Genomic DNA, 21,988 nt, shown 5'->3' with positions numbered 1-21,988 from the left:
TATTCCTTTTTGGTTAAGTACTAGCTTATTTGTAAGTTATACTTTTTGGTTCCAGCAATATATGTATATACTCAAAATTTTTGACTTTTTAAGCAAGCTCACCCTCGCATGAAAGTGCAAGGAGCAAGTGTGTTTTTCTGAGTGTGTTTCAAGAAAGCATAGATTTCTTGTTGTAGACAACGTCGTCTTAAGTTTTTTTGGAATGGATCTCTACTTTCTTCTGTAAGGGCCAAAGGACGAAAGAACCAGATGTATGAGAGATCAAAGCAAATCAACAGAGCATGAAATGGATGAATGAGTGTATGTATGATGGTGAATGTAATCCTATACAAGAGGCCCTCATCTCCTGTCTAGTTTTATACACTAGGGCCTTTGTTGTGGGTGTGCCCGCCCTTATGAGGTGTTTTATCATTTTTCCCCACTCTCCGTATTTTTTTCCCTATTTTTTTCATTTTTCTGTGGCATGGGAGGCAGTCTAGTAGTGGCAGGAGGACCGTGAGTCTGGCCGACTGCATCTGTGACATGGTGGACTGCACTGCATGAATCGTGGGACTCTTTTGATGCTGGCCGACTGTGATTATCCAGTCGTGGAGGTTCTTGTGTCCAGTCGACTGCCCTACAGCAGGCTGACTGCTAATGTGGGGGCATATATATAGGCCCCCAGCCCCCATACCATTTTTGTATCATTCCTCGGGATCTTCTTGTGTATATAGAGCAGAGTTACACGTCTCTCTTGTGCTGTATTTTTCTGCATGCGTTTTTGCTCTTGTGTTCCCAGATCTGGTCATCATCTCCGTTGCGTATTCTGACATGGTATCAGAGCCTAGGCTCTAGATAGTTCTTGGGATTACTGTTGTGTTGCTGATTGGTGGACTGTTTTGGACTGTTCGGGAAGAGGAGAAGCAAGAGGACGGCGGGCTGATTTGCTGGATAGCCACTTGCAGGTATTAGTTCTTCTTTGTTCCCACCCACCCACCCTTTTCAGAGTACATCCCCGCAATTGCAGATCTGTTTGAGATGGCCGAGAGGCATGTGAAGATCCGGACACTCTCCACGTTCCCGGTGGACCGTCAGTTGGACGGGAGCAACTACGGCATATGGAAGGTTATGATGGAATCTGTTCTGTAGTCTTACGACCTCGCTGATTTCGTCGTTGTTGGGGTTCCACGGCTGGAAGTAGAGGAAGGGGAGTTACCGTCGATCCGAAAGGACCGGGAGGCTCAGACACAGATGTGGGATCGTGTCAACGCGAGGGTCCGTTCGTTTATCTTTCTCAATTGCACACCGCAGGTAATCAATCATGTAAAGCACATGACGCTGGCCAGAGGTATATGGCAGCATTTGGCCTCTCTTTACAACAGGGTATCGCCCATGAAGAGGATTTCCTTGGAAGTACAGATGCGGGTTACGAACCCTTCAAAGTCGTCGACGATGCGGGAGCGTATTAACAAGCTGCAGGCTCTTCAGGTTGGGAAGGAGATATCGTCAGAGGACATGGCTGTCACATTTGCCCTCTTCGTACTCAGCATTTTACTCATCTTTGATTACCAGTGGCAGGCTCAGCACCATCACGTGGGAGGAGCTTGTGCCCATGGTCCTGGACCAAGAGGAACGATTCACGAACCCTCCTCAGGGTGGAGGTTCGGAGGCCTTAACTGGCCAACGGCCGAAAGGCCGTAACACGGGCAAGGGGAAGGCTTCGTCGGAGAAGTCTTCCGAGAAGTCCGTTACTGACCGCGAGAAACTTAAGGCAGAGAGGACCTGTAATGATTGTGGCGAGAAAGGCCACTATTGGAGGCAGTGTCCCAAGCGGAAGATCGAGAAGGGTGAAGATTCCTCAGCAGCAATCATGAAGACTCCGGCTTTTGTGCACCTGGAGGTGGTGGACACCGATGTTTCATTTTCTTCAGGCAAGATTGGAGGACTCTCCGCAACGGATACTCGGGAGTGGATTCTAGATAGTGGTGCTTCCAGGCACATGACTCCTTCCCGTTCCGGTTTACAGGATCTCTGCAGGCTTTCTGGTCACATTCTTACTGGGGATACGTCCACTATCCCAGTTCACAGTGAGGGCAGGATGGAGATAGTTCCCGATGACAAGAGGGGGGAAGCATTCCTCCCAGGTGTTGTATGTTCCGGCACTTGGTTTTCATCTGTTGGCAGTGTATCAGGTTTGCAAGACTGGCGTACGGGTGGAGTTTGATGAGCATTTTGTTGCTCTCCGGGACAAAGCAACAGGCCAAGTGGTTTGGGAAGGCAGAGTGGAGAATGGAGTTTACAAGCTTTCAGCACTCTCTCTCCCAGGATGGCCACTTAAGTGTGGATACGCTGCAGGTGCAGGCTTTTCGGGACCAGATGGTGGATAGCTTGCCAGTAGATAGCAGCAGTTGGCAGGAACTCTCCAGTATTGATGCTGGTAGTTCTTGTGTTCGTCAGTCAGAGGAAACTGAACAGGTAACTTATGCTCTGATGTCTCGTCGTATTCGGGACAAAGAACCTCCTGTAGATGAGGGTGTTCTTTCCACGGGGGCCTTTCGGAAAGCCAGGCAGGTGGCAGGTGATTACTTGCAGAAGGAGGTACATACTCCAGGCTTTGTGGTTCCGGATTCAGAGGGGGTGGTTGACAGGTTTGAGAAGGCCTTGCGTGGTCTTCAGCAGGTTTCCAGGACTTGTTTTTGCACTGTAACATGTGTTGATCCTTGTGAGTAGTGTGATGCTTTTTTGACTCAGAAGTAGAATGGTTCATTGATCTGGTTGGACACCAGATTGGACGGGAGCTTCTTGATGAGGCAGTTGAGCTCATGGTTGCAGATGTCTCTTTGGGAGGCAGGATTGCGTTTCCTGTGGGTTCTGTGGCATGCGAAGGATCATGGTCTCTTGTACACAGGAGGGGGATTGTTGGATGGAGTCCGACTCCACGGTTGGAGTGACTCAGTTTGGGGGGGAGATCCGGACACGAGGAGATCTGCTTCAGGCCCAGGAGCAGTTTTATGGAGCAGTAAGAAGCAGTCATCTTTTGCCTTGTCGAGCACAGAGGCAAAGTACCGGGCTGTTTGTGATGCTGCTTGTGAGGTGGTGAGGATGCAGAGGTTACATTGCAGGTTTGGGCTTCCACTGGCGGAACCCATGGTCATCCAGAGGCACTTTGTTTGTGAACAGATCGTTGCTGATGACATCTTGCTAGAGTTCTGTTCGACGGAGGACAGTACGGTGGACCTCTTCACGAAGTCGCTTTCTCAGGATTTGCTCAAGCGGCACCCCAGCTCCCTGTGGTTGGTTTCACAGCTAGGAGCTGAGAGGGGGTGTTAGAAGTCATCTCCTGTCTAGTTTTATACACCAGGGCCTTTGTTGTGGGTGTGCCCGCCCTTATGAGGTGTTTTATCATTTTTCCCCACTCTCCGTATTTTCCCCCCTATTTTTCCCATTTTTCTGTGGCATGGGAGGCAGTCTAGTAGTGGCAGGAGGACCCTGAGCCTGGCCGACTGCATCTGTGACGTGGCCGACTGCACTGCATGAGTCGTGGGACTATTCTGATGCTGGCCGACCCATTTTGATGCTGGCCAACTGTGATTATCCAGTCGTGGAGGTTCTTGTGTCCAGTCGGCTGCCCTACAGCAGGCCGATTGCTGATGTGGGGGCATATATATAGGCCCCCAGCCCCCATACCATTTTTGTATCATTCCTCGGGATCTTCTTGTGTATATAGAGCAGAGTTACACGCCTCTATCTCCTTCTCTCTTGTGCTGTATTTTTCTGCATGCGTTTTTGCTCGTGTTCCCAGATCTGGTCATCATCTCCGCTGCGTATTCTGACACTGAGATGCGAGGAGACTCTGAGTAGTAGACTGGCGAAGAATCAAAGACACGGTCGAAGCTGAAGCACGGTCGGTGACGAAGGCTGTTGATGTGAGGCAAGGGCCCTCCGAGAGACGGTCGGTGTCGAAGGCTCGTGTCGGTGGATGCGGAGGCACTCTGAGGTGGTAGATGTATGTAGTGGGCAGCGGAAGGTGAAGTGACAGTCTCTTGTGACAAGGGTGCTGTGGTACCTGAGGGGTGGTGGAGCAGAGAGGGCTGCTGTACTGATGTCGAAAGGTGATGATGAGCAGAGAGGGCTGCTGTCCCAAGTCGATGGAGATGAGCAGAGAGGGCTGCTGTCCCGATGTCGAATGAAGATGAGCAGAGAGGGCTGCTGTTCCAAGGAATGTCAGCTGATGAGCTGAGAGGGCTGCTGTCCCAAGGAATGTGATGATGATGAGCAGAGAGGGCTGCTGTCCCAACGATTTGATCTGCTACAGGTATCAAATTAGGTAGTGCTGCTGCTGTGGAGGGTATAGAGACAACCGCGCACAAGTATGGATGCCCCTGTGTGCAGGGGATGATGCCGACGGATGCAGATGATGAATGATGCTGCTGCTGTTGCAGAGGTAGTGCTGGCAGCAGCAGACAGGTTGATGTTGATGTGTGTTGTAGATAAACAATGAGGTCTAGGGTGCAGCAGAGGTAGGCTGGCTGCAGTAGATGGTGGCGTTGTTTTTATGATGTGGTGTGCTTGCTGAATATGAAACGATGCATATATATATGAGTTGGGCTGCTGGTCGGCCCAGTGCAGGGGCTGTCTGAAACCGATCCCGTCAAATGGGAAAGACTCCGTTGGACACCCACACGCTTAATAGCACAACTTTAAAACCACAAATATGAAATGGACAACTTGAATTTAAATGAACAGAAATGGAAAGATGGACACCAGCACTGGGGCCGGAACGGGCCGACCCCCCCCTCAATATATGATATATTTATTGGGAGTATTTAATGAATACAATGCTCCATGGGTTTTGAGAACCAGATAATGTCCATGTACATATGAAAACAGTACCAAACAAATAGGCTCAAATTTCGATGTAGAAAACTCGAAGCAGAACGACCACTAGCGTGGTCCAATCTCTGCGGTCCTGTGCTTTCACTGGACTCCGCGGAGAGCGCCTCACTGGTGTTCCAAGACCACGCACAAACAGGCGCTCTCGTACTAACGCCTGGCTCTCCCGATCTCAGCACCTTTGGACCGAGGTTCGCCAATACAGCTTGGACAACCCGGCACCGAACGGGTGTGGCCGTAGAGGGATGAATCCCTTATCAGATTTAAACATATAATACTTTACTCAAATCTGAAAATCACTTACTTGTAGATGGTTGATAGAAAACCAATACTTGTGGTTTGCTGAGGATGAAACCTCCCTTGTTGAAGAAAGAGTTGCCTCGTGTAGAACTATCAAGACAAGCACCACCACGAAAGGCCACAGCCGCCTGCTGTGAGAGAATGAGCACAACTTACTGGTGGTGGACAATGTCCTGAGGGTAGAGAAAATGGCAGCCTGTCAGTAGCCGCCTGTGAGAGCAGCCACAACAGTCCTTGTGGAGGTGGAACCCACGTCTGAGTGCAGAGGAGAAAAGCAGCGCCAGCCTTCAAGTATGCTGCCGCCTATGGGGGGTAGTTGCAGCCAGCCTGTAGAGGGGCAAGCGCAGCCGGCAGCAGAGGGTACAGCCCGTTGGAGGAGTCGCTTGTAGAGGTGGAAAGAGAAGGCAGCCGCCTGCAGGGGTGGTTGCAGCCAGCCTGTAGAGGAAGTGAAAGCAGCCGTATAGAAGCATGCGCAGCCTGTATGGAAGAGGCAGCATGCGAGGAGATGGTCGACAGTTCCCCACGCAAAAAGGTTGATCGCCGGGTGATGAACAAAACGCAAGAAGCGATTGATGCCCACGCTTGAGAGAGAGATTTCTTTTAATAAAATTAAGGTGGAGTTGCAACTAGAGATCTCCACGCTTGCATGTGGGTGGGGAGTTTGGGTAGGTGCCCATGCCCACCCCCACACTCACTTAAGTGGGGCTCCCCACCTTGGCCCCTAAGTGGGTGCCCAAAGGGAGTGCCCACATTTAAGTGAATGTGAACACCTAACCTTATAAAATAAAGGGGTTAGAATTTAAAACATTAAAACAACATGTGTAACATACTTACCACCTGTTCACATGCACTGAAACTTGTCAGAATACAGGGCAGACTTCACGACTCACTGGCAGGCGTCCCCGCTCAGTAAGTAACACGTCAAGCAAGCAAACACACAAATACATGTCATGCGAAAACAGTTTCAAACATGCAAAATATGTGTGCATGTGCAAAAAGTAACATGGACATATCTCCCGTTCATGGAACATGTACAAAATATCTGTCGGCACAAAACTGGCACGACATAAAAACATAAAAACCTGGTCTTCCTATGGAGTGACAGTCCCATAGGTAAGACACAGTTCCAGGCACGAGTTTCCCTATGGTGTGACAGTCCCATAGGTAAAACACGGCACCAATACTGGCTCTTCCATGGCGTGACAATCCCATGGATCGAACACAGTCCAGGTCATACATGGGTGGCACTGGTCTGGCTCCCGTCCATACGACACCATCCTGCTAACACACGGGTGGCACCAGTCTGGCTCCCGTCCATGTCAGCAAAATACTGGCCTCTTCACACGAGACACCGGCCTGGCCTCAAGTGAACGAGACGCAAAAACTAGGAATGGACCAAATGGTCGGCCAATTGGTGACATCCCCCCGGGCTTCTAAAGAGTTGACCTCAACTGAAAAGCCTCAAGATATGCCTGCAACAATTGCGGATAATCTGCAAAATAATCTTCATTTACCCATTTGGCATCAATAGGCAAATAATTCTTAAACTTCACAAGGTATCTCCTGGAAAGCTTTCCTGCAGGTAGCTTTCTCTCCTTGTGAAAAACAATCTGTTCTGGCTGGAGGATCTCCTCAAGCTCTTCAATTTCTGGCGGATCATCAGGATCTGGCCCCACATATTTCCGAAATAGACTCACATGAAAAGCATTGTGAATCTTCCAATGACTAGGTAAAGCAAGCCTGTAGGACACTTCATTGATTTTCTGAATCACCTTGAAGGGTCCATAATAGCGAGGAGAAAGCTTAGGATATGAACCTTCTCGTCCGGGCCTCTTCCGAAGCCTCGCCTTCTCAAATTTCAGCAATACCCAATCACCTTCTTTGACTTCCATGTCCCTTCTATACTTGTCAGCAGCCATTTTATGCTTATCCTGAGATCTGGCTATGGCTGTCCACACCTGACCAAAGGCAACATCCAAGTCACGAACATATTCATCAGCTGCAAATATCTCATCCTTGGTACGAAGGATGGGTGGCAAGACCACTCTGCCATAAATAATCTCAAACGGAGCCTTTCCTGTGGAAGCATGGATTGTATTGTTGTAGGCAAACTCAACAAGTGGAAGATACTTCTCCCATGCACTCTTTTGATCTGCCACATAACACTTCAACAAATCCAACACGGCTGAATTTGCAGCTTCACTTTGGCCATCCGTTTGTGGATGATAAGCTGATGAAAACTCAAGCTTAGTACCCATATTATCAAACAAAGCCCTCCAAAATAAGCTTGTAGTCCTGGGATCTCTATCCCCAACAATGGATTTAGGCATACCATGATGCTTGAAAATATTAGCAAGAAAAAGCTTTACCATATGATCAGCTTTGATGGTTTTCTTGACAGGCAAGAAATGAGCTTGCTTGCTAAACCTGTCCACAATAGTCCAAATAGCATTATTCCCATGCTGGGATCTAGGCAAATCCATAATAAAATCCATCGTGATACTTTCCCAAGGTTGCGAGGGAATAGGCAATGGCTGAAGCAAACCTGGAGGCTTTCGCCTGTCAAATTTCACCTTTTGGCAAGTAATACATGCACGCACATAAGCCTCAATGTCTTTACGCATGCTTGGCCAAAAGAAATACCTCTGAATCATGCGAGTAGTAGGCATAATACCTCGATGACCAGCATATGGTGGAGCGTGACATTCGTCCATAACCTTTGGACGCAAATCCTTCACCACACATAGGCAATTATCCTTCATGAGATAACCCTCGTTGATAACATAAGAGGCATGTGAATGACCAGCCATCAAATCAGTCCATATATGGCAAAAATCAGCATCCAAATGATACAAATCTCTCATAGCAGATAGATCTCCATGAGAGGCCACTGAGACTGCAGCAATATAAGGCCTCCTAGATAGTGCATCGGCCACCACATTTTTCTTTCCTGGAGTATGCACAATTTGAAAATGAAACATCGAAAGAAAATTTGCCATTCTCATCTGCTTCTCTGAAAGCTTGGTTTGAGATAGAAAGTATCTCAAACTTTGATGATCTGTCTTGACTACAAATTCAGCCCCAAGAAGGTAGTGTTTCCAAATCTTTAAGGCGTGAATTACAGCCAAGAGCTCTTTCTCATAGATATCCATATGAAGCTCAGCATCATGCAAACGACGGCTCTCGTATGCAACTGCATGCCCTTCTTGATTTAGGACAGCTCCTATGCAATCACCACAAGCATCACATTCAACCACGAATGACTTGTGCAAGTCAGGAACAATTAATACTGGACCACATATGATCGCATGCTTGAGCTGCAAGAAAGCATCCTGTTCCTTTGAAGTCCATTTGAAAACAGTTTTCTTCTTCGTGAGATCATGTAGAGGAGTGGCAATCATAGCAAAATGCCTTATGAAACGCCTGTAATACGAACATAATCCTAGAAAACTACGTACTTGATGTACGTTTTGCAATTCGGGCCAATTCCGAATAGTCTCTATCTTTGCAGGATCCATTGTAACTCCATCTTTGGATACAATATGTCCCAGATAATGAATCTCTGAAAGGAAAAACTCACTTTTCTTGGCATTGACGAAAAGTTTATGCTTCCGCAACTCTTCGAACACTGTGACCAAATGAGTTCTGTGTTCCTGCTCATTCTTGGAGAAAACCAAGATATCATCAAAGAAGACTCCTGTAAACTTGCGATGGGATCGGAATATTCTATCCATCATACGATTAAAAGTAGCAGGAGCATTGGTGAGACCAAAAGGCATTACCAAGAATTCATATAATCCGAAGGCTGTCCTGAATGCAGTCTTATGGACATCTTGTGGCACCACGCGTATCTGGTGATAACCACTCTTCAAATCAAGTCTGCTGAAACAAGCTGAGCCATCAAGCTTATCCAAGATATCATCAATACGTGGAATAGGAAATCTGTTCTTGATGGTAAGCTTGTTCAAAGCTCGATAGTCTACACACATACGGAATGATCCGTCCTTCTTTTGAACAAGAAGCACAGGAGAGCAGTAAGGTGAGGAACTGGGCTGAACCAAACCTTTCTCTAAAAGCTCGTTGACCTGCTTCATGATTTCTTCTTGTTGTGCACCACTCACTCGGTATGCGGGTTTGTTAGGTGGAGAACTACTTGGCACAAGATCTATGCGATGATCTTCGGGCCTTTGGGGAGGTAATTCACCTGGCAACGAGTCAGCAAAACAGTCTTTGAATGCATTAAGAAAATTCAGCCTATCAGTAGACATAGCATCCACATTTTGACGATTTGGCACAAGACTATCACACACAAAAACCAAGTACGCAGAAAGACTCTTTTTCATTGCTTTATTAATTTGGATGTGTGATACAACTGGGATGGAATCCCCTTCTTTGCCAGCATCAATAAAGTGGATGCGGCCTTTATGCATAAAAGAAATCATATTAGACTTGTAGTCTTTGCGGGGCTCAAGCCTATGGTGCCACGGCTTGCCCAACAATACATCACATCCATTCAGTGGAGCAACTAGGAAATGCTCATTATCAAGATAGCCCTGGATATGGATACGCAACTTCCCAATCAAAGGGGTAACCTGCACCTCTTTACCAATAAATGCAGCTTCAGCTTCAATCTGAGGTCCCATGTTTTCAACCTCAATACCCAATGCAGCTGCCATTTGCATAGAGATGAAATTGTCAGTTGCACAGTCATCAAACATGAAGAGTGCGGGCTGATCCTTGATTTGCCCCCAAGCCTTGCAAACCATACGCTCTTTAGCATCATGACCTGTATTACCTTGCACATCAGGAACTGCATGAACATTTGCTTTGGTGTGCTTGTCCTCGTGCTTTGGTTTGCGATCTGGGCATTGCCGGAACATGTGGTCTTTGCTACCACAAGAAAAGCATTTTCCATCCTTAGCATATTGCTCTCTTTGCTCCGGGGTTAATCCAAATTTGTTCTTTCTTGGGCCCTATTCTTTAGATGCGTAATTTTCAGCTTTACCACCCTTGTAGGACTCCCGGAAGTTCTTTTTAAATGGCTGTCCGCCCTTTTGCTGATTTGGGACAGCCTTGTCCTTCCCCTTGGAACCTCCTTGATCCTGCTTGATCTTGAGCACCAATTGCTCTGTAGCAAGGGCAGAAGCTGTGAGTTGTTGCAACGTATGTTTTGGGTGCAATTCAATACCCGATCTATATGCAGGTTGCAATCCAGAACGAAACTTCCTCTTTCTTTCATCCTCAGAGATTAGCATGAAGGGAGTCACTTCCAGCAACACTTTCCAAAATTTGTTAACATACTGTTGCACACTCTCATTATCTTTTTGTTCCAGCCTATCCCACTTTTGAGTGAGAATTTGCTCTGCATTGGGTGGCAAGAACTGAGCATAAAATCTATCCTTGAATTCCTTCCAAGTAGAGATGGGATCCTTGGTGATCTTTTCGGTGATCCACCAATGAGCAGCAATGCCTTTCAGAAACATGCTAGCATGGCGCACCTTCGACTTTTCTGTGAAATCCTCATCACTAAAGGCAATGTCGAACTGTGCCACAAACGCTAACACCTTAGAAGCATCATGTTCACCATGAAAGACATCAAATTTGACAGATTTATCACCTGCTTTGAATTCCTTGAGCTTCCTGGCATGAGGCTCATGGTCCTCTCTTTTTCTTTTCCCCTTATCCAACGGGGTAGCCCTGTCTGCATGGGCTCCATGGGCCGTCATAGAAGCTTCATGGGGCACGGTGGCATGTGCTCCACGAACTCGAAGCTCAGATGCATGTGACTTACCTGCATATGGCAGTGTCTCTCCATGAGACAACTCAGAAGGCAAAATTTTTCTGGAAGTAGACCTGTCACCATGAGATACATATCTTGCATGCATGTGACTTTGATGCCCTCCATGAGCACTGGCATACATAAATCTATCAGGCTTAGTGCCTTGTGGAGAGGATGCATGACGAGAGGTGACAGTCACCTCTTCCTTTTGCAAAAGATTTTAGCCTCTGGGATGCGGGATCTCCATGCTTCAAACGAGGTGGATTTCTGAATTTCAGTTCTCCGTCATCCCCCTCTTTGATATCACCTTTACGAAGGAGATAGGCAAGTGCCAACTCCCTTGGTTTCTCACGAGCGATTGATTCAAAGGTTACATCAACCATAGCATTAGCCTTCCTGGCTTCAATAGCACTTTGCAGATGGGGATCTTCATGTAAAAACTTTAACTCTTGCTCTTGAGCCTGCAAAAGTTTTCTCATATGTTCCATTTCAGCCCTCATAGCATCAGGCTCTTGTTCAAGCATAACTGTCTTTCCTGGAGACAGTTGACCCTTGGATTCACTATCAAGAACCCTTTCAAGGGGCTTGTGTCTACCACGCAGGGCATCAGACCCACGAGAAGCACTAGATGGACCCCTCGAATTTGGTACTTCCAAAGGGTTGCCTTGGCTGTCCATTGTGTTCAAAGTTTGCTAAAAGCGGGATGTCCAGTACACAGGTTCGTTTCCCCACTAGAAAGAGGGAAACAACCGTGCTCTGATACCAATGAAACCGATCCCGTCAAATGGGAAAGACTCCGTTGGACACCCACACGCTTAATAGCACAACTTTAAAACCACAAATATGAAATGGACAACTTGAATTTAAATGAACAGAAATGGAAAGATGGACACCAGCACTGGGGCCGGAACGGGCCGACCCCCCCCTCAATATATGATATATTTATTGGGAGTATTTAATGAATACAATGCTCCATGGGTTCTGAGAACCAGATAATGTCCATGTACATATGAAAACAGTACCAAACAAATAGGCTCAAATTTCGATGTAGAAAACTCGAAGCAGAACGACCACTAGCGTGGTCCAATCTCTGCGGTCCTGTGCTTTCACTGGACTCCGCGGAGAGCGCCTCACTGGTGTTCCGAGACCACGCACAAACAGGCGCTCTCGTACTAACGCCTGGCTCTCCCGATCTCAGCACCTTTGGACCGAGGTTCGCCAATACAGCTTGGACAACCCGGCACCGAACGGGTGTGGCCGTAGAGGGATGAATCCCTTATCAGATTTAAACATATAATACTTTACTCAAATCTGAAAATCACTTACTTGTAGATGGTTGATAGAAAACCAATACTTGTGGTTTGCTGAGGATGAAACCTCCCTTGTTGAAGAAAGAGTTGCCTCGTGTAGAACTATCAAGACAAGCACCACCTCGAAAGGCCACAGCCGCCTGCTGTGAGAGAATGAGTACAACTTACTGGTGGTGGACAATGTCCTGAGGGTAGAGAAAATGGCACCCTGTCAGTAGCCGCCTGTGAGAGCAGCCACAACAGTCCTTGTGGAGGTGGAACCCACGTCTGAGTGCAGAGGAGAAAAGCAGCGCCAGCCTTCAAGTATGCTGCCGCCTGTGGGGGGTAGTTGCAGCCAGCCTGTAGAGGGAGTGCAGCCGGCAGCAGAGGGTACAGCCCGTTGGAGGAGTCGCCTGTAGAGGTGGAAAGAGAAGGCAGCCGCCTGCAGGGGTGGTTGCAGCCAGCCTGTAGAGGAAGTGAAAGCAGCCGTATAGAAGCATGCGCAGCCTGTATGGAAGAGGCAGCATGCGAGGAGATGGTCGACAGTTCCCCACGCAAAAAGGTTGATCGCCGGGTGATGAACAAAACGCAAGAAGCGATTGATGCCCACGCTTGAGAGAGAGATTTCTTTTAATAAAATTAAGGTGGAGTTGCAACTAGAGATCTCCACGCTTGCATGTGGGTGGGGAGTTTGGGTAGGTGCCCATGCCCACCCCCACACTCACTTAAGTGGGGCTCCCCACCTTGGCCCCTAAGTGGGTGCCCAAAGGGAGTGCCCACATTTAAGTGAATGTGAACACCTAACCTTATAAAATAAAGGGGTTAGAATTTAAAACATTAAAACAACATGTGTAACATACTTACCACCTGTTCACATGCACTGAAACTTGTCAGAATACAGGGCAGACTTCACGACTCACTGGCAGGCGTCCCCGCTCAGTAAGTAACACGTCAAGCAAGCAAACACACAAATACATGTCATGCGAAAACAGTTTCAAACATGCAAAATATGTGTGCATGTGCAAAAAGTAACATGGACATATCTCCCGTTCATGGAACATGTACAAAATATCTGTCGGCACAAAACTGGCACGACATAAAAACATAAAAACCTGGTCTTCCTATGGAGTGACAGTCCCATAGGTAAGACACAGTTCCAGGCACGAGTTTCCCTATGGTGTGACAGTCCCATAGGTAAAACACGGCACCAATACTGGCTCTTCCATGGCGTGACAATCCCATGGATCGAACACAGTCCAGGTCATACATGGGTGGCACTGGTCTGGCTCCCGTCCATACGACACCATCCTGCTAACACACGGGTGGCACCAGTCTGGCTCCCGTCCATGTCAGCAAAATACTGGCCTCTTCACACGAGACACCGGCCTGGCCTCAAGTGAATGAGACGCAAAAACTAGGAATGGACCAAATGGTCGGCCAATTGGTGACACTGTCGGCCAGCAACACAAGACCCAAAAAACCCCTTTTTAGGGCTGGTTAAAATACCGTTTTCACACACCCCCTCTTAGGCCAAAAGGGGACCATGAGGGAAGATGAAGGATACCAGGATCCCACACTAGAACCACAGGCAGAAGAAATGTATCCCCCTCTGGAAGCGAAGTTTGATAAGTTCCGAGAGGAAGATCGTGTAGAGGGTGAGTAGGTGTAGATAGAAAGATTGTCTCCCAATGTAAGACCTTGAATAGGGCTCTCCAATGAGTAAGAAGTCCATCCCGCGTGTGGACTAGATCAGAGTAAGGAGAATCAACTTTTGGTGACAAAGGCTAGTCCTCCGGAATTGCGGATAGACAATCCATGCTATGTGCTGTCAAGGTCTTAATCCCTTTGCTCATGATAGCTTTGATACCATGTGAGGGAAAAAGGACAAAAGAACCAGATGTATGAGAGATCAGAGCAAATCAACACATCATGAAATGGATGAATGAGTATATGTATGATGGTGAATGTAATCCTGTACAAGAGGCCCTCTGATGTGAGGAGACTCTGAGTAGTAGACCGGCGAAGAAGCAAAGACACAGTCGGAGCTGAAGCACGGTCGGTGACGAAGGCTTGTGTCGATGTGAGGCAAGGGCACTCTGAGAGATGGTCGGTGTCGAAGGCTCGCATTGGTGGATGCGGAGGCACTCCGAGGTGGTAGATGTATGTAGTGGGCAGTGGAAGGTGAAGTGGTGCAGGCTCTGATGACAAGGGTGCTGTGGTACTTGAGGGGTGGTGAAGAGCAGAGAGGGCTGCTGTCCGGATGTTGAAAGGTGATGATGAGCAAAGAGGGCTGCTGTCCAAAGTCGATGGAGATGAGTAGAAGGGGGCTGCTGTCCCGATGAGCAGAGAGGGCTGCTGTACTGATGTCGAAAGGTGATGATGAGTAGAGAGGGCTGCTGTCCCAAGTCAATGGAGATGAGCAGAGAGGGCTGCTGTCCCGATGTCAAATGAAGATGAGCAGAGAGGGTTGCTGTTCCAAGGAATGTGAGCTGATGAGCTGAGAGGGCTGTTGTCCCAAGGAATGTGATGATGATGAGCAGAGAGGGCTACTGTCCTAACGATGTGATCTGCTACAGGTATCAAATCAGGTAGTGCTGCTGCTATGGAGGGCAGAGCCAACATCACACAAGTATGGAAAGAAAACGCAGGCTGTTGTTCTGTGCAGGGGAGGATGCTGACGGATGCTGCAGATGATGAATGATGCTGTTGCTGTTGCAGAGGTAGTGCCCGACAGCAGACAGGTTGATGTTGATGTGTGTTGTAGATAAATGATGAGGTCCAGGGTGCTGCAGAGGTAGGCTGGTTGCGGCAGATGGTGGTGTTGTTTTTATGATGTGGTGTGCTTGTTGAATATGAAACGATGCATATATAGGGTTGCTGGTCGGCCTAGTGCAGGGGCTATGGCCAGCAGCACAAGACCAAAAAAACCCCTTTTAGGGCTGGTTAAAATACCGTTTTTCACACCCTCAAAAGGGAACCTTGAGAGAAGATGACGGAAGATGAAGGATACCAAGATCCCACACTAGGACATCATGCTCGGAATGTCCTGTTTGGGTTTAGATGTTCCGTTGGACTTGTGCCTGTGTACATGCTTGGAATATTTGGTGGACTTGGCTTTTCGTTTGGGATTGTGCTTGTGTGTACATGCACGGAAATGCTTGGAGGATTGGCTTTCCGTTGGGACTTGTGCATGTGTGTATATGTGCGGAAACGCATGGAGGATTAGCTCTCCGTTGGGTCTATCACCTGGTGAACTTTCTCGGAAATGTACTTGCGTGCAAATTGAATTTGCATGCTTGTTTGATCGATGTGTAGTTCCAGGTAAGGGGACGCCCGCTCCTAAATCGTGCGTGTGAAACTGTCTGCTGATATGGTTATGTTGCATGTGGACAGGTTGTAAGTATTGGTCAAATTGCGTTAATTTATCTCTTAGGACTGAGTGTTAATTTATAAGTGAGTGTATTCACACTTTAATAAGTTTTGGGTGACCAAAACTCACTAATAAATTATGACCAACCTTGTGTACACCCATAATTTCTGGTCTTTTGGCTGAAAGCCCTAATTTCAACCATCCTTTCGTAAGTAAAGCCATAGGGGAAGCTTTCCCAAGGTGTTCCTTGCACTCGTTTGAACTTTTGTCGTGAAGGATTGCGAGAAATTGAAGATTTGAGCCTTCTAGATGCTTCCTTTGCGAAGACTTCCGTTGTTGCGACTCTACTTGCAATTGGTAAAAGCTCACATGACCACTTATGGTGGCAAGTAGCAAGAGGGAAGGGTAGGACTCCGCATTCACATACCCTGTGTAATGTTTTCTTGTCCTACATCCTCTCCTAAAGATTGTGTCTACCATGTTTGGGTGGAACAATAGAGAGCAAATGGAAGGGAACATGGGCACTTGAGAGGGTAGTGTGAGTAGGCAGCTCCCTGGAGATTTTCATGAACAATTATATTGTTTGCAATACTCTTTTCATATGCATTGGTATGGAAATTTGGTCAGAAATGCCCTGATGCTATGTACTTGATTCTCCCAAGATCAATTTGTGTTATTTGAGGGAGGGGTTGGCCGTTCCAGTCCATTGTGTGTCTGTTGTCAATTCAGCGAATTACATTTTGTATTGTGCTTGCTGTCCATTTAAGTGTATTGATTAGCATTGTGTTCAACCAAACATTCCACATCAACCGGTGAAATTATAGTACCCATTGCTGAGGATTTAGATGTTGATGATGTGCCCCTGGTTGCTAGCAAGGGCGGCTCGCAAGATGGCCACAGGTGGGTTTGCGTTGGTGATTTTATAGACCAAGGTGGTGACCTCTATAGAAGCCATGTATGAGGACGAGTCGGAGGCAACCTCAGTTGGAAAAGATGAAGCGCTGGCATGGGGTCCTCTGATAGGGGAAAGACCAGAGTGACACTCACCATGTGACGATTAGAAGGTAACCGAGGAGTGGATGGGATTCTGGGCAAGAAACAGAAGAGGTGGGTGGGCAAAAACAGGAGGGTTAAGTTGGGGAGAAGGATGGTGAACACAAAACCAAGAAAAGAGGAGGAAGGGTTTGGGGGAGGCACAAATCTGAAACAGGAGCAAGGGGTGCAAGGCAGAAACGCATAGGAGAAAGAAATGTGGGCAAGGGGTTTGTCAAATCCCCACGGATCCCCTCGTGATCGATCTTGGTTCGAAACTCGAATCCTGCAAACAAACGAACAAACAAACAAGCAAGGGGGTGCAGGCCTGACTCACCTCCCAACCATGACAGCCGTGGGCAAGCCCACAGTCTTGACTGTCCCCACCGAGCCACGAGATGAGCTAACTAGGTTGACGTACCGACCAATCTCCTCCTCGGCGACGTCCCATACCGCCACGAAGCTGCCCTCGCGGGCCTCGAGATTGCTGCCGGCCTCGGCTGCATAAAGCAGGTGCACGTCTGCACTAGATCCAGGCTCCAAGACCATAGAGCTCTCACAAACTCGCGAGACTCTATATCTCAATAACTAACCTTGGCCACCCTTTTATAGGCTCTTGGCCGGTCATCGGGCGTCCACACTTGGCCGCCCGTCCGTCCGTCCATACTTGGGTGCCCGCTCGTTAGTATTTCCCTAACTCAGCTCGTCAATCAGCCTGCCTAGTTCCAAGCTTCCCCAAGCCTCGAAACTAGTCTTGCATGCGTATAGCACACGGTAGATACGCATTGTGCACATGACATACATAACTTTGTAGTTAACAAAGTTATGCGAACTGCCAGGGTCTAAAAGAATATGAATTTTATGGCCATTCACTTCTCCATAAACTCGGAGAAGATCATGCATACCAAATACCTTAGAATTGAACAGACAATCAGAACAAGTACTAGGGCGAGAGAGTACAGTAATTGACGTACCTGTCAAAGACAATTGGTTAGCTGCCTTTGGCTTGGGTCCTGCGTTTGACTTGGTACCCTTTTTCTTTGGGCACTCGTTACGCATGTGTCCTTTTTCTTCGCAGATAAAACAACGTCCTTCCTTCTTGAGCTTCAGAGCCCTAAGGAGTCGTTTCTTCTTCGCTGGTGTCGAACTTGAATTCTTCGAAGGTTGGTCCGAAGACTTGCCTTCAATCATGTTAGCCATAGGTGCGGAGAACTTTCTTTTATGCTTGTTCCCCTGCTCGGTAACGGGTTTTGACTTGGAAGAGACCATCGTATCATCATAGATACGAGCTGAATGAATGGCCTCGTCCAAAGTTTTACATCTGTTATTTTTAACCTGTAATCGGTACGAGTCGGGTAAATCAGCTACGAAAAACCCCAAAAGAGTAGTGGGATCCATCTTTGTAGCTTTCATCTGCAAGTCACGAAACTTCTGGAGGTAGACCTCATAAGTGAGGTGCTGCAAGGTCATGGTCAAAGCTGAAAACCGGGCAGCAACATCATAATCATCCTCTTTCTTGAGGAATTCTTTCTTGAAAATGTCTTCAAATTGTGCCCAAGTCGTTGGCTTAGGGTTCAGTTCCTTCCACCAAAGCAAAGCTTTGCCGGACAGGAAACCTGCTGCTAACTGGATCTTCTTTCCATCATCATATGGATGAAACTGAAAGTGAACTTGCCACTTGTGTAGCCACGTGTTCACGATCTCCTTGGTTCTCTGCTTTTGCTCGTCCCCGAACGGTTCCAGAGTAATATTGGGGCCTAAAGCTGAAGCCAAGGTATCCATTCCCAAGAAAGTAGAGAGGGTAGTGGTCAATAGAGCGATGGAGTTCTGCAAAGCTTGCATCTGAGCGTCGATTTGTGCCTGACGTTCCGACGAAGAAGCTTCGAGAGCTACTTTGAACTCTTGGAAATCTGATTTTGACACAAAATCGTCAAAAAGATCGGCATCGGTACCTTCCGTAGCCGGCAAGCCTTCGCGTTCCACAAGGGGCTCCAACTCCGATTCTTGGGTCGACATCGTGAAGAGGGTACGTGGAGAGAAAATTCGATCTTTGCACAACAAAAGTGCGAGCGAACTTGAGAGCTTGAGAGCTTGAAAACTTGAGAACTTGAGAACTCGAGAGATGTGTGGCAAGAAGCCCACTTCAGGGGGTTTATAAAGGTTTCCCAAAAGCCAAAAAATCTCGAAAAGCTAGGCTTAGCTTTTGCTTTAGCTTTTGTGTTTTTTTTTGGAATATATATATATATATATGAATATATATATATATATATGGATATATATATATATTTTTTAAAAAATAAACATCTTGAAACCTTTGAAACTTTGGAGAGGGGGGGTTCTTTTAAAACTTTTTTTTTTAAAAAAAAATTTTAAATTCCCAAAAAAAAAACAAAAAACGAAAGCACTAAAAATACGAATGCTTTCCTTGCGTGTTTTTTTTTCCGCTTCCCTCCGAATCTGCTGGCGCTTGGATTAGCCCGCCGGCGCATGCTGTTGACGTCCCCGTCGGCTGCCTGCGCGAGTCATCCTGCCGGCGCCACCCTGCCTGCCGCCGTCGGCTGCTGCCAGCAGCTGTGCTTCACGCCAGCCTGCGCCTGCCACCGCCCAAGTATGCTTGGCCACGTGGCCTAGGCGCCAACCTGCTGTGAGTGGCCTGGGCGCCTGCTGTGCGTGGCGTGGCCTGTCCGGGACACCTGCGCTTAGGCTGCGTAGGCCTGGCTGCCTGGCCGCCTGGTCATGCAGGCCTGGCCGCCTGCTTCTTTGCCTGCGTACAAGTCAGCCTGCGCACAAGCGCCTGGGTACGTGCGCTAGAGCATAATAACAACCTGCAAGCGACTGCATAATAATACCCGCCACAGCCGTCGATAGACAACGCCAGTACTTGCCAGCGAACAAACGCTCTCTCTCTCTCTCTCTCTCTCTCTCTCTCTCTCTCTCTCTCACCAGAAAAGTAAAACGTGCTTTTTCGCTCTTTTTTTTTTTTCTGTTTCTCTCCCTGCAGTTTATGCGTATGCACAAAAAAACAGGCCTCTTCTTGCAAAAGCAATCAACCCTACTTAGACTACCACCTCCCCCATCAACATGGGTGTCTTAGATGAAGGAAAAACACATACTAATCTGAAAACTGCAGTATGCATCGAAAAAACAGCAAGCTTTTTTAACACATACCGTTCTTCGACCTCTTCTTCTCTACATACCGACTTGCTCGTTCACGAGGTATGCTCTGATACCACTGTCAATTCCCCACGGATCCCCTCGTGATCGATCTTGGTTCGAAACTCGAATCCTGCAAACAAACGAACAAACAAACAAGCAAGGGGGTGCAGGCCTGACTCACCTCCCAACCATGACAGCCGTGGGCAAGCCCACAGTCTTGGTTGTCCCCACCGAGCCACGAGCTGAGCTAACTAGGTTGACGTACCGTCCAATCTCCTCCTCGCGACGTCCCATACCGCCACAAAGCTGCCCTCGCGGGCCTAGAGATTGCTGCCGGCCTCGGCTGAAGGTGCACGTCTCCACTAGATCCAGGCTCCAAGACCATAGAGCTCTCACAAACTCGCGAGACTCTCTATATCTCAATAACTAACCTTGGCCACCCTTTTATAGGCTCTTGGCTGGTCATCGGGCGTCCACACTTGGCCGCCCGTCCGTCCATACTTGGGTGCCCGCCCGTTAGTATTTCCCTAACTCAGCTCGTCAATCAGCCTGCCTAGTTCCAAGCTTCCCCAAGCCTCGAAACTAGTCTTGCATGCGTACAGCACACGGTAGATACGCACTGTGCACATGACAGGGTTGATAGTAAAGAAAGGCGGAGAGTAAGAAACGGGGGCAAGGAGATAAATGGAAGGGGAGGCAGGTGTGGGGTGGCTAGGGCGGATAACAACACAGGATGGAGGCAAGGGGGGGATGGGTGTGCTGGAAGCTAGAGGAAGGGGGATGCAGGAAGGGGGGTTGGGCTCTTTTAGCTAGCAGGGCTTCTTCCAGCTCATTTCCTTTAACTTCAGTGTGTGTGTAACATCTGCCAGCTCCTAAGATGATGATCTGGGGGCGTAACAGATGGCTGATTCCATGACATTTCAAGAAACACTTGTCCTCACTGAGACGGTGTTTCTTTCCCTCTTCTGACCAAGAGACGGAAAAGCTCTTTTCTGCTCATCTCGGGCATTTTATTGTGGGGCTTCTAGTTTTGCTTTGGAAGAGGTCTGTACATAGCCTGTCCTTTCTCTAGTGTCTAAAAAAAGCAATAGGCTTTTATGCTTGTGCAATATAGCCAATACGTAGCCGGACATTACATTTCCAGAACACTGGATGTACAGTACAAGTCAAGTGACAAATGGTTCCTGTTAGCGATTGGAGTTGAACACTGGGCTGCCAAATAGCATCTTCGATTCCTTCTTGTTTTTTTTTGAACTTAGTTCTCAACCACAGAGGCAGAAGCTGTTGAAATTCTCTATAAATTTTTGCTAGGTGTAGGTCTCATTCCCACACATGTTTGTGTGCTCCAACTCGAATTTTTTCTACCAGGTGACCTCATCTCCATCCAAACAAAGGATGCCTGAAGCATCCCGGCTCACTATAATATGTAACTCCTAAGTTGCCTTGGTAGGCATCGCACGTGCATCTCAGGGACTGATGCACTAGACATCAGGATATGTTTAGGTTGAACTCCACACACAACATATATCTTAGTACTCAAAACAGTAGTTTCCGGCACACGCTATAATAGTGAGTGGGGGAGAGATCCAGCTTTACTTTGCTGGAATTTTCATTTTACTGTGAAAACATACATCTCTTGCATTCACCATGGATGCAAGCCTAACATCAAAATAATATGTTATCCTAGAGCCGTGTCACCCAATTCATGATAAGTTTTGTGGTTGTATGCAACAGCTGTTCAAGAGAACTCGAAGGCGATAAGTTTGTCAAGAGGGTCTAAAGATAGTTCAGGATATGATTGATTCAACTCATCTTGTATAAGCCCTATTTCTGGACATTATATTGCCCTTTGCATTTCCTAAATTTTTGTGTTTGGACCTCTGTGCAGGTATTTTGAAAAGTTTGGAAATATTACAGACATCTACATGCCAAAGGTTAACCTGTTTTCCACCTTTTCTTAATGTTTAATTTCATAAGGTTCGGGGTTAGACTTTTGCATGCATACTTGGAAATGAGCAATTGTAAGTGTCGTTATGCCCTGTTTGTAACTGACTTCGTTATCAAGGAAGGGCTGGCCAGCCTTACCGGTTCAGGCTGGTATGAGGTTAGCGTTCTGGGGACCCCCCACCAGCCCTCTGAAGGCCAACCTTGTACCAGCCTGACCGGGCTGTGGAAGAGCCTTCCTGGGGT

The 21,988-nt window shown here is 47.6% G+C and overlaps 1 protein-coding gene across 7 annotated transcripts in view; it reads left to right on the top strand.

Annotated features, from left to right (window-relative positions):
• Window positions 1–21,988, top strand: part of LOC147627348 (uncharacterized) — a 29,495-nt gene that overhangs the window by 5,443 nt on the left and 2,064 nt on the right. For all 7 annotated transcript variants that reach the window (XR_015268485.1, XR_015268484.1, XR_015268483.1 and 4 more), the window contains one exon: window positions 21,687–21,732. Coding sequence is in view for 4 of the 7 variants with exons in the window: in XM_086815985.1 (XP_086672111.1) it covers window positions 21,687–21,732 (46 nt within the window). In the remaining 3 variants the exon portion in view is untranslated. The remainder of the gene's footprint in view (window positions 1–21,686; window positions 21,733–21,988) is intronic.

Source organism: Cibotium barometz, chromosome 21 (assembly GCF_041138505.1).
Source record: "Cibotium barometz isolate CiBa-2024 chromosome 21, ASM4113850v1, whole genome shotgun sequence".
Taxonomy (NCBI): domain Eukaryota; kingdom Viridiplantae; phylum Streptophyta; class Polypodiopsida; order Cyatheales; family Cibotiaceae; genus Cibotium; species Cibotium barometz.
The sequence above is the reverse complement of the archived record's forward strand: the minus strand, read 5'-3'. Positions and strand labels throughout refer to the sequence as shown.